The sequence below is a fragment of the Caloenas nicobarica genome, chromosome 2 (genome assembly GCF_036013445.1).
Source record: "Caloenas nicobarica isolate bCalNic1 chromosome 2, bCalNic1.hap1, whole genome shotgun sequence".
NCBI classification, from domain to species: Eukaryota; Metazoa; Chordata; class Aves; order Columbiformes; family Columbidae; genus Caloenas; species Caloenas nicobarica.
The window spans coordinates 123,425,182-123,438,539 of record NC_088246.1 but is presented as its reverse complement, the minus strand read 5'-3'; the positions used below and the strand labels follow the sequence as shown (position 1 = coordinate 123,438,539).

The following is a 13,358-nucleotide window of genomic DNA, read 5'->3' as shown; positions in this document are numbered from 1 at the left end:
TAAATTTTGAGTTTATACCTTTGAAGAATTTGCAGAGAACTGTAACTTTCAAACAATTGATTATTTAGACCTCCATTCCTGTTGAAAAGTTATATACAATCTGATTGTCCTAATGTTTATAAACATCTGCTAGTCTCAGATCTTAAAGTATTCTTGGCTAGTTCAGCTCTATTTTCTGTCATACCTGTACTGCCTTTGATTTTGGTGCTTGGCAATTCCCTAACAATTACCACTGCATGTTTCTTCAATGTCTTTGTATTCCTTCACTAAACAACCTAATTTCTTTTGATGAGGCTGTCTTCTTCATCATCTCAGTAGCAGTTCTTTCCACCTTTTCTGGTTTCCATTTATTTGGCTTGGATAATACAGTTAAAAAGTTTGCAGCCTTCTTTTGCCTCACAGAGGATGCTCGCTCATTCAGTACATAAGTTGCTCAGATTTCAGTAAATGGTTCAGTATTCAGCGTGCATCTTCTTCCTTTTCATTACACTTAATATATTTGTTTCATACTTACTTTGATTTCTGTGATGTTCTCACTAGGATATAAATATTTATTGCAGGCTTTGCAAATGTATTTTGTAGCATCTTACGAGAAGCTTGCTTTACATTCAGTATCAAATCAGCAATGACAGTGGTTTCATTTTTCAGCAGTTTTGTATGACTTTCTATGGTTTACTGTTCTCATCAACCTCAGCTTCAGAAAGAAACACTTAAAACTATTGTCTGATTTTTTTGAATTCTTTATTAAGAAAACAAAGGTTTAAATAAGTTTGTAGAACTGCAATCACCCATCTACCTAAGGCAGTCCATCTTCCCTGTGTTGCCCCCATGCTTCTAGGGGTTGCCTGTTACCATCCACAACAGATAATTCTTTGCTGTGCCCAACTCCTGTGGGCAAATAAGATGTCTAGCTGTGATCTTGGCTCTCAAGACGAATTAGTTTCATGTATGAATTTCTTTATGCAAAAACTATACTCTTTAGCCCACAGTAGCCTTAAGAGCATGTGCTCTTAAGTTGATGTTAAGTCTTGCATATGCCAGAAGTTAACACGCTGGTTGTTTGCAGAAATTAGAATGATGGTTGATCTGCTCCACCATAGTAGCTACTTTTCTGCTGCGTTAACTTTTGTGATCTTTCACTGGTGTTGGTTAGTTGTGTCAAGTTCTTATAAGGTTGTGTTGATAACTGTTTGGAAGAGAAATATCGAATGAGAGATATTTGGACCAGATTATAGAATGAAAAGAAAGCACCTTCTCTGTGTAGCGTTGTGTTGTACTCCTAAATGGTTACAGTAAGTTTATTAAAATGCTTGCATTCTTACAGAGTTGGTGGATCATTTCCATGCTTTTTGATTGTCACAAAGCTTGCGTAACAAACGTGTCTCTTTTCCTCTAGGGATTTTTGGCTAATCAGAAGAGAGCCGAGAACTTGAAAGATCCTTCTGTGCTGCCTGATTTGTGTTTGAGTCATGCAAATCAGCTGATGATTATGTTAACTAATCACAGAAAACTGTTAGATATTAAACAGAAATGTACCACTGCCAAACAGGAGCTTGCAAATAATCTACAAGTCAGACTGAAGTAAGTTACAACTTTTCAACTTTATATTGCTTCCACTTGCATCAAGACTGTTTAAAGAATGTGTGTCATAAGAAAATCGACAAATATTTTCTTAATGGGAGAGAAAATAAAAGTTGGATCACTTCAGTTTGTATATGAAGTTATTTGTAAGTGAGAAACAAAATATTATTTTAAGATAAACTTTTATTAGAGTTTAAATGGTCTTCATATCAATAAAACAATATAAAAGAATCTACAATCCCCTCTCCTTTCATCAACCTCAGAAGTCATCAGTATCTTATTTAAAATTTGACAGGCATTTATATTGATGTTTTCAGAGGATTATAAACATAGGTGAAACACTCTTCAGTAGCTTGTGATCGCCTCAAAGCAGAAAAACATGGCAGTAGTTCAACTGACTTGTAGTTCATTAAAAATAGTTACATCCAGTCACAGCCAGTAAAAATGGCAATTTTTCATGTAATCATCATTACTGTATGACATAGAACGCAGTAAGTAGTCTGTATTGCTCACTGGGAAATACAATTTTTCATACTACTACACTTAATTATAAAGCTTTAGATAACTTGTCATGTCAGATATATAGGAAAAATACAGAGTTTAACAATTTGTAGAAGAAAAACTTTGTTTATACTAGCAGCAAATAATTAGGCAATGTTGTGACCCTGTTAGGCTTGCACACTGGATAGCCACCAATTTTTTCTTTTCTTGAAGAGACTGCAGTTTGTATAGACAAGGCAGATGCAAGGTGTAGGAAGAAGTAAAACAGAATCAGTAGAGCACTAGCAACAAAGATTCTGTTGTGTTTGTAAAATAAATTACTGCTAGGTAAATTGAAATGTAAATTTGTTTGTCTTTGCTTATGCGTCTGCTTTTAACCCAATGAAACGATGACTTTTTTTGCACCATTTTTCACTGTAACAGGTATTTAGGGATAGTACATAGAACCTAGGTTGCCATAGATACCACTTTCATTTCCTATGTGCTAAAGTATTTGTGTAGTATGCACTTAATTCATGAGTTATTGGAGGAAAAGACTTGCATCCCTTTCTATGGAATAAGTTAGTGAGGTGTGGAGAGTGAATGCAAAAAGGATAGATCTGAAGAGAAGAATAAAGCATAGAAGTATTTAAAAAAAAATTTAAAAAACCCCCACCCCCCATTTTCACCTCCCCCCCCCAAAAAATGACCAACCAAAAAAACCCCACTGTATTTCGGGTCAAACCAAAGATTCTTCTAGCTTGTCTTCAGTAGCAGTTAGTATCAAATTACCATAGTGGCATAACGGGAATCTAATAATGAGAAAAGAACATAAAGTTAATTAGATGTAAATATTCTTAGAGGAGAGTATTATGGTCTGATCTAGAAGCAACTCTTCTGTGTTTAATTGCTGACAGGGTTTTTTCCATGTCCAACTTCTTTTTTAATCCATAAGCTCCTGTTCTTTGCAAGTTCTGCCATTATGTTGTGTTTTGAACTGGCCATGTGTTGGCTTCATATAGTACCCTCTTTTTATTTCTTACTACTCATTACTATGAGAAAGTCCACAGTGCATTTCTTGTCTTTCTCTGTTGGTATATGTTCCCAGTTGCTTAATGTTGACTTGTGTTTGTTGTTTCACTTTTACTTCACTTCTGTCAATAAAAATATTTGTTTTCTTTGTTACCTGCAGTATATACCTCCACCTTATGCCTTCTCTGGTGGCAAAGTTACTTAATGTTTCCCCTCAAACACACCAGTCGATCACCTTTTAAGTAGTTATCCTGTGATTTACTTATGTTGGTGGCTGTGTTTGAAATTAATGGATTGATTGTATCAATAAGTTAATTGAAGATGTGGTTACAAAGTGTAAGAATTTGTGTATTACGGGGGTTGTTATTTGTGTTGCATGAGTAGCCGGTGTGAACTTTTCAAATAGTTTTTTCATCTTATTTCTCTGACAGTATCCCTACCCTTAATGTTTCCTGCTAATGCTTTTCTATAAGTATTTTTAAGATTTATAAACAAAGTACTGTTGAGAAGGTTACGTTATCTTTCTTCCTAAGGCTATGTATGCTAAGAGCATTATTTGGGAAGAACAATACCTTAACTCAAATGACGGTAAGTGTTCATTTTTTGAGCACCGATGCGGATATCTTACTGTGAGAACTTAACAGGGAGCTACAAAGTGATTACTGAATTCCAAATTGCTTGGTACTTCCAGATAGCCTGTTGTTGTCCCATATAAAATGATGTCGTTGTTCAGCTCATCCAGACATGTTGCTAATCTTAGTGAAATATAAATGCAGAAAAGATGACTAAGTTGTTATCTTCTAAAGTGTAACCTACTTTTGTAGGTGGTGTTGTTTTGTAATGCTTCATGCTGACCAAGATGGAGAGAAACTACAAGCGTTGCTTCGTCTTGTAACAGAGCTCCTAGAAAGGGTCAAGGTTGTAGAGGCGCTCAGTACTGTTCCTCAAATGTACTGTCTAGCTGTTGTAGAGGTGGTGAGGAGAAAAATGTTCATAAAACACTACAGGGAGGTAAGTAAGTAAGTAAGACTTCAAAACCAACCCTTTGTGTCAGTGTATAAACTAACAGCTAACTACATATTTTCCCTTCCACAGTGGGCAGGTGCTTTAATAAAAGATGGGAAACACCTGTATGAAGCTGAAAAGGCAAAAAGGGAATCTTTTGGTAAACTGTTCAGTAAGTACTTCTGTGAAATCAGAATTGTGGTTAAGTATGACTTCTGTCTTTGTAGTTTAAGTACTTTCATTATGTTGTAGTTCACATAACTGTCCTTTTTTAAATAGGAAATGCATGCAGTGTGCCAAATGTTCCTATTATGAACAAAATATTTTTCTGTTAATTTTTCTATTAATCAAATTAATGAACCGTTTCATATAGATTATCCAAAATACTGTGAAAGTTCTAATTAGTTTAATGCCTGTAAAAAATAAGATTTCTAATTATTACATTTGAATGCAATTTCTGTTTGAACATGCCCTGCGAGCTTTACTGTTTTTTTAAATAACACTTGTAAAACCATTCCTGAATATTTGGGTATTGCTACAACTTCCTCTATATTACTTCAGGAGGAAAAGAGAAAAAACACCACCACCACCACCACCACCACCACCAAAAAACCCCACAAAACCCAAAAACAAACCACGAAGACTTGTGTCTAAATACTTCAAGAAGTTTTTTCTTAAAAAAAAAAAAAAAGGTGCCGGTAAAAGAAATCTGTTTTTTTTTTTTTTTGTCTGCAACTTTTATGTTCTGAATGAACTGCTAGAATAAGAAAACTGAGCAAAACGTTATCAATATTTTGGAAAGGTTACAGTTAAAATTTGAAAAAGGAGTTGAGGCTTTTGCAGGGGTGACCATTAGGCAAAAAGAGGCTTCAGTGAAGTGAGAAGTTCTACTTGGATGGTGGGTGTCGTGTGAAGTTCTGTGGTCACTCGCAATTTTTATGTGGTCAAGAAATGTCATATTTAGTAACACTTTCAATTTTAGTTCAGCTGTTAAACTGCAGTAATTTAGTTGTTTTCTCTTGAGGCATTGTTTGTGTGTTGCTTTTCTTTCTTTTAAATAACCATTTTATCTTTGCCCAGGGAAGTCCTTTCTAAGGAATCGTTTGTTTAGAGGACTTGACTCCTGGCCTCCATCCTTTTGTGTATGTACTCAATTTATTTTGGGGGTTTTATTTCATTTTTATAAACAGTACTTTGTTAAATTAAAAACCTAAGCTTAATTCATGCAAGCTGTATGCCTGTCATATTACTCTGAAACAGATGAAAAAGCTGGGAGGTAGTGTTCCTTGCTATTTCAAGTGACCTATATTATAATAATATTGGTTCGTAACTTGGAGTGTGGTGGGAAATGAAATGTCACCTCAATACTCCTTTTTAAGAAGGAGTATGTAGTATTTAACAAAAAATTGCTATTAATGTTCAGAAGAAAGAAGCCAGGAGGGATAATTCGGCCATCTAATCCTCCCTTTTGAGTACAAGAGTCATAAAATTAATTGTATGGTAAAATCAAGTAAAAGGTTTTGCGTTTTTCTGTGATCACTGCATGAGTGGAAAAGCATTTTTATCTCTTGGGCTGATAACACGAAGGGGTGAAAAAGTTAGCTGTAGTCAAGCATTACCTGTTAACTTTGATTTCATACAGCTTGCTTAATTCAGGTAAGATAACTCTCCCTGATTCTAGCGTTGCCATCTCACTTGGCCTCATTTAACTTTTTCAGCTTCTCCCCTGCAGCTTTTTTTGTCAAAGGGTACTTGGAAAATAAGAATGCGACTCATTTCAGTGTGTTGAATACTGAACTGAACTAATACTTGGCTGTATTAAATAAAGCTTTAGTGCCATCTCTTATCCCTTAATTATTTAAACATATCCTTAATGTTTATGAAGCTTGGTAGTAGGGAGGAAGTTGAACTAGGTGATAGTTGTAGGTCCCTTCCAACTGAAATACTCTATTCTTATTGCTGCACAAGGAGCTATGGATAGAGTTAGTGACTATGAATATAAATTATTTTTCTTAGAAGGGTGGGGCAAGACATGATTCCTTTAAAAAAAACTATGAAATCTTTTGAGAGATCAATTCAACAGCAACTTTTCCATGTAATTAAACTCTTTTTAATCCTTCCTGAGTTACCTTGGTATTATTTACCTTAATGACAATGTGTAAATTATTTTCTTCTTAATACAGACACGAAAACCTCGCAGATTTGACAGTGAGCTTCCAGATATCTCATTAAGTGACTTGCAGTTCTTGCAGTCTTTTTGTCCTTCAGAAGTACAGCCGCTACTCAGGTAAACCACCTTTTAAAACTTCGTATGTTATGAAAACAGCTTCACCCTGGACTCAGCCCCTTCAGTTCCGCCCCCCAGTTCATTTTTTCTAAGGAACAGACAAGGATATTTTTTGAACTGATATCATTCTTAAGGAATGGTCTTCACTGACTTAATGCAGGTACATATTATCTATATGCTTCACGTACTCAAGCTCGAATGATTTGAGCACACGTATTCTATATTGAGATGTAAAGGATGTTGGATGTTCCTCTGAGCCGCCTCATAGCTAAAAGACAAAAAAATATTGTTGTCAGTTTTAAACTGAAATAAACTCATAATTTTATGTTTTTTCAGATCAGAATTAGATTGATTTTTTTTTTTTAATTTGCTCTTTGTTAAGTGGTATTCTGAAGGAAATAGAGTAAATTTCTTCAGCCCAGCCTGAGATTATAGACATCTCCTGTATTCAGTTATCACTTTTTCTCTGACAGACCAATTCTACTAAAAATTATATTCTCTGAAGTGCGTCTACTGTCTATGGAAATCCATCATTTTGAGCAGAAGCTCTATTTCCATGTTTCTTATCTCCCAACAGTGAGGCAGACATGCAAATATAGTTAGGAAAGCTACTACTTTATCTCACAGGCAACTTGACAGGATTAGTTTCTTATCTAAACCTTGGAGATGTCTTTCTGCAAAAGCTGACTGTTAGAGTGAGCTTTCAAACTCCTATGTCTTAAACCTGTAGCAGATAAAGGAATGCCAGCCAAGATAATGGGCAAGAAATAGGCAGTAGAAAGTTCTGTGTAAGGTTCTGTCTAGGAGGAGATCTGTCCATCAGTATGACCACAGTCAGATGCTGCATGTATCCATCATCCTTCTCCTACAAGAGATCTGCCGTTAGAGATTTGCTGAAGTTACATTTTTTTAGCCCCAAGACCACAGTCCCACAAAGCATGATAAGATAAATCCAAAAGGAGGATGCTCTGCTGTCATCTGTCAGGTTCACCAAGAGTATCAGCCTAGATATTGGTTTACAGTGCAGGAGCTGAATTCACTGCGTTTTTCACCTATATATCGTACTGGCATTCTTTTTGATTCAGAATTCGTGACCATCCTTGTGGTATTGCTGCTGGAATTAAAAAAAAAAAAAAGAATAGCGAGCTTAGTCTGCTTGACAGTGATAGGTTATGATACAGCTGATGGACCCTTTTAATTTCTCTTGTTATGCCTTTAGACTTGCTCCTCAGTGATTCTGCAGGAAAAAGGTGCCAGCTATAGTATCACATTGTTGATGTCTGCCTGATTTTTGAGTGTGTGAGAATTTTAGTCTTCCTGGGAATTTTGGACTGAGTTCAGGAAGAATTTTGCCTTACTATTGTTAGAATCACTAACAAAACTGGTTTATTTCCTCTGAATTGTAGTGACATAGCTTTCCACTTGATGGCGATAGAGGTGGGATTATGTCACATTCCTCCTGGTTTCTGAGCTCAGGATTACATTTGGTGGAAATATTGATGATAGTGGTGGATTTGCAACTTGAGTGTGCAAAGCTGTCACACACCTTGGTAGACACTGAGCTTCAGAAGAAACTTCAGAGCAGTACTTTCTTTGGTATTTTTGTTTAACATCTAAAGAGCAAGAAATAGGCAAACTGAGACCCAGCACAAAGTCCTTTTCTGTCAGCACTGCACCCCCGAGCTGTATAATTAAAATGATGCTTTATTTACTTACAGTGCTTCAGTCTTCTGATATATGTTTTAGCAATTATTGAAATCTTAATTTTGCAAAAATACACTAGATACCACTTGCCCTATATATTGAATAGAGAATGTAAAATACATTGAAGTGTAATCTGCTTTTATTATACTGTTCGTCTAAATGAACTCCTGCTTCGTGGTTTCAGTGGAGCTATTTCTCAACAAATTAAAAATTCTGGATATATGGACTCTCAAGAAAAAAAATAAATGTTTCTTTTCAGAGCTGTAGAAAACTTGCAAGCGAAAGCTTATCTTGCAACACTTGCAAATGTGATCGTGACACATTAATCAATCTTTTAATTTAGGTTACCTATCATTACAATAAAACAGTAGAGAATTAATAGCTACTTCAAAGGAAGAGCTGGATTGGAGAGTATCCAACTGGAGGGAAGAATAGAGTCATTTGCAAACATAAGTGCTTCAATTACTGATCTAATCACTATCAATTCTCTTCTGTTACTGTTATTGGAACTCTAGGTACTACTGGTAAATATTTTCCTCGGAAGGAAAGACTGACATATTACTTCCCATTCATTGTGTTTATCATTATCTACTCCTTAAAAGCGTTCAAGTCCTTAATTTAAAACACAGATACCAGGTGGTCTGTGGATTTTCCATGTAAAATGGATGAAATGCAGAAAGTACAAACTTTATACAGAGGGAAGCTTAGTCTTGTTGGAATATACACATAATAATTTAACATATTTGAATATCTAATTAACAATATGAAAAAGAAATAATCCTATACTGTTTTTAAGGGTCCCCATACTTTGTGACTTTGAACCTCTTCACCAGCATGTACGTGCTCTACATAACCTGGTAAAGGCAGCACAGAGTTTCGATGAAATGTCACAAACCATTACAGACCTGCTGAATGAACAAAAGGTATTTTTGTTTTTCTTTACTAAGAAAACAGAATATTCTATTCAAAACAGTAGAATATTTTCGTAATTGTTTTATCAACCGCTTTGGAAAAGAAACTCTGTTTTTCCAGATGTAAAAATTAGTTGGTCTCATAACTGCATAATATTAGTTTCCTTTCTGATCACATTCTAGTAAATACTCTGAGAATTTTGAGCTCTCAATGAGTAAAGTAAGTTGTATCTAGAGAACAGTCAAAAGATATTGAATGTCTTCCAAACATTTAGTAAATGCTTGTATTCCACAGAAATTGTCGAAGTAGAATTATTCTGTTAATATTTCTGTTTTCCGCCATGTTCTCAGGCTTCTGCGTGCAGAATGTGTGCATTTTGCTTCTGTTAATTTTGTATGTATTTAATGAAGTTGTTGTTACTTTTCTAGATGTTTGCATTGCTTCTCAACTCCTTTTGGCACAAGCAGTTAAGAACAACTTAGGGCCTTAGTTAGTTGTACCCATTAGCCTGAATATTGATCTATCACCTTCTCCTTTGTTGCAGTCCAGCTTTTTGGGGAAGGAAAAAAAAAAAGTGCAGTCTTTTTCTTTGAGTATAGAAGGAACAGATGGCAAAAAGATCCATTCCTAGTTTTGCTCTGCCTGTCAAGCGATTCTTTCCCCTAGAAACTGTTTCTGCCGATGACTTTTGATTCCTTCTGTGCATTCAGCTTCTAACTTTTGTAATACGCCAAACAAGGTCCTTTTAGCATCTGACTGTAGCCTGTCCCAGTGAAACTCTGGGTGAATTCAGCAATGCTTAAAATTTTATGTGAAGTTGACTGCTTCAAATTGGATTTCTTTAGCAGTTTTTGCTTTAGAAAAAAGGTGTCGTTTTTGTGGGGTTCCATGTTATCATCTATAGTGTATTTGTATGCACTTTGCTGACTAGAAGTATCTTCTATAACTGCCAAGGTTATGGACATGCTTAATTTTGAATTAGCAAATTCCTGATTAAACCAGGTGACGTGAAATCCTCTATCTTCTTATTCCTCTGTGACTTGAAGAAGAGATTTACTGGAAGTCTTCCATTTATGTAAAATATGAGATCTGGGCTTTTATTTATTCTGTAATATAAATGCCACACCTTTTTCATGTAATTTCTTAGCTCTTTTCTCTCGTTATGGAGAATTTTTTTTTTTTACAAATGAGTGTTAGGGCCTGACCACTATATTAGCCAATGGAATGGCTAGAAATGGTGTCAATGTTGTGAAATCCGGCAATTTTCTGAACATGCTCTTTTAATAGATCATGCTCTGAAATACAGAAGTCCACCCCCAACTTGGAACATCCTGAAATTTATCTCATAGGAAACCAGGATGTGACAGGTGTTTTAATGAATTAATTTTTCACTAAGGCTTGCAATGTCAAAAAAAGAATGTAAAATAAGAGTAAGTTTTAATTCAAAATATGCATAATAGTAGAAAAATAAACGGGAAAGGTTTTGTTTGAGTCTTGATAGTTTGCTCTTTTTTGTTCAGACTTGGTTATCTGAGAAATTTTTATCAATATCTGTCTGCACAAAAAAGACGTTTGCGAAATCAGGAGAATCTGTTCTTCCCACCCTTCTCTTTCACTGGGCTTTGACCAGTGTGGATTCTTGGCTGACTCCGAAATGTCAAGTGTTTAGACAGATTTGGATAATTGTCTCTTTCCTTAGAGTAAATTGCATTGCACAGAGCTGGGCCATTCATGATGTCATCTTGAAAAATGCCCGTCTCTGTGTGTAATTTCGGTGATTCATCTGAACTCTTTTTTGGAATTGAAGCAAATAGATCTGTCAGATTTTTCCTTCTCAACAACAGTGTTCTTCTTATTACTTGGTCTTTGTGTTGGTTTGTTCCACAGTTGGTCTAGAAGTGTTTTTTAGATTATACTACTTTTGCCCATGTTTGGGGTTTTTTTTGCATAGAATTACTGAAATAATTTGAAAACGTTTTCTTATCCTTAGTATTGCTGGGAATTTACAGTATACAATTAAAAGGATGAATAAACATTTAATATTAGTCTTTAAGATGCCTACAGCTTCATGCACCTACACATTCTGTTGATGAACTGTAAGATGCTGTCCCAGTTTGGGGCAGAGTTGGTGATGACTGTGCAGGCATTGAGCGTTGCCTATATAGTAGAATGTTGCTGTCACGGGGGGTACCCCAGAAGTCAATTTAGGTGGACAACAAGCTCCAAACAGACTTTATGCTAGCCAGAAAAGTATAGCAAATAAACCAACTAGAAATGGGGTTTATCCGAATTATTTAGCACTCCAACAACATAAAACACAGGTTCGGATACCAGTTGAGGAAATCACTGTTGCACAACCACGTAAGAATAATGAGGATCCAGAATGTGTGTGCATTCACTCACAGAAAGCAAACTTAGAGGCCTCTTTTACTCAAGGGTACACAGTAGAGAAGAATCACTTGCCATGGGTGGACAAGGGCTCACTCAAAGTTATATCCAGAAAGGAAAAACACTCACCAAACGAGGAGGCGAGGTGCTCTCAATCCCGGGAAGTCTCCTTAGATGGCATCCCAATGTAAGGGGAGGGCTCCAGTTCACAGTCCCGCTGCTCTGAGAAGACCACGCCAAGGAGCTCTTTGGTCAGATCTGGCTGTGGTCACTATGACATGGTCCAAAAGCTTTTCAGCTTCTCTGGGCACCTCCTTTGTTGAGGACCCTGTCAATCGACTGAGGGTCCCACCCTTCCCTCCTGTCGCCCCAGCCAGGGGGAGGTGAAGTCACCCTGCCAGGGGGTGGGGGAGGATGTGACTGTCAGCACTTTGGCACCACCTGAGGTCAGGGTGTGTGCGACTGCCACAGTTGCTCTTGTCTTCTCCCAAAGAGACATGTTCAACCCCAACCTCCCTTTCCACATAAGTGGCAGCAGAAGCCTGGTTAAGTTGGACTGGGGTAGTTTCCCTGGTTTGTTGGTAGTGCCACAGTTTAGCTCTGTCTGGACCAGGAGTTCATCCTACTGCAACAGGCACAGCATTTGTTTTTAGTAGCATTTGTTTTTAAGCTGTAACTCTTACTATTTCAGCTTTCAAGTTCATAGAACGTTAATGATGATACACTTCTCTGATATCTAATTTCCTTTTTTTTAGTATTACATCAGAGTAGTTAAAGACCATTGTTGATTTTTGCTTAACTTGTCACTGCTCTGAAATCTGTTTTCACTTTTAAAGCTTTCTGCTTATTCTTTGTAATTTAGTGGTCTCACACCAAAGATATCGCTGTGTCTTTGCATTTCTATAATACAAATTTTAAGCAGATCAGTGATTTGGTTAAAAATGTGCAGGAGAAAGTTAAGCTGCCCGTAGGAGTCAGGTAAGATGATTAAGGTGTCATTTCCACAGTTAGTAGGTAATTAACATATGCAATCCTTTGTTATTAAGTTTCTCTTGTAAGAGAAACTGGCTTTTCAAATGGGATTATTAATTTACCATTTGTTTTAGCTGAGTTTGAAATTCAAATGTTGTTTATAATCCTTTCAAGAATTGCCCCATTCTCTGCCTATATTTATCATAGTAACAAAACTAGAACATGTAATCCAGCAACACCTGAGAACTTAAAAATTAACTCTGCATCTCTGTCTCTGCTTTCTATTTTTTTCTTGTTTGCTCTTCACTCCTTTTCTTTTGTCATCAGAGGAACTATGGTGCATGGCATATGCACACATTGCTGCCTTTAGATTGTAAATAGACTAGATGGCACACACCAGCTTCTCAGGGAGATAGGCAAGAGTAAACAAATTATTCCATGTAGTTTCAGCTGCTCAAAATGTGAACGTTAACTCTTCGTTAGCCAGTAATCTGGTACTCTAGCTAAAGACCCAGCTCACAGCAGCCACTGCAGAGGCATGGAATTTGTTACAGCCCCAGGTCGTAAAGAAACCAAGCTCAGTAGAGTATTGCTCCACATAGTGACAGGTGGTGTGTTTTTTATTGTTTTGTTTGGAGGTTTTTTTCTTCTACATTTTATATCCTTAGTTTCTAGCTTCTAGGATGATTCTACTGGTGTGCCAAAAGTAGATACTATCCTTTGCATGTGGCTTTCTGTAGAACCTTCTAATGTGTGAAGTCCTTGAAATGTTTGTTATTGGGGTTTTGTTATTGTTTTGGTTTGGTTTTATTCGTTTGGGGGTTTTTGTTTGGTTTTTTTTTGTTTTTTTGCATGTGCTTACTGACATCCATGATGCTAACTTTATTATTGTTAAAGCTCTGTTTTGTCAATGCTAACTGTTTGTCACTTAAAGCATATGGTTTGAGTCCACGCATGTATCAGCATATACAGTATCCTTCAACATTTATTTTTCTAA

The 13,358-nt window shown here is 36.3% G+C and overlaps 1 protein-coding gene across 3 annotated transcripts in view; it reads left to right on the top strand.

The window, feature by feature from the left end:
- RB1CC1 (RB1 inducible coiled-coil 1) overlaps positions 1 to 13,358 on the top strand; it is an 84,033-nt gene that overhangs the window by 44,428 nt on the left and 26,247 nt on the right. For all 3 annotated transcript variants that reach the window (XM_065628210.1, XM_065628209.1, XM_065628211.1), the window contains 6 exons: positions 1,397 to 1,581; positions 3,918 to 4,104; positions 4,189 to 4,270; positions 5,179 to 5,240; positions 6,282 to 6,385; positions 8,886 to 9,012. In XM_065628210.1, the coding sequence (XP_065484282.1) occupies positions 1,397 to 1,581; positions 3,918 to 4,104; positions 4,189 to 4,270; positions 5,179 to 5,240; positions 6,282 to 6,385; positions 8,886 to 9,012 (747 nt within the window). The remainder of the gene's footprint in view (positions 1 to 1,396; positions 1,582 to 3,917; positions 4,105 to 4,188; positions 4,271 to 5,178; positions 5,241 to 6,281; positions 6,386 to 8,885; positions 9,013 to 13,358) is intronic.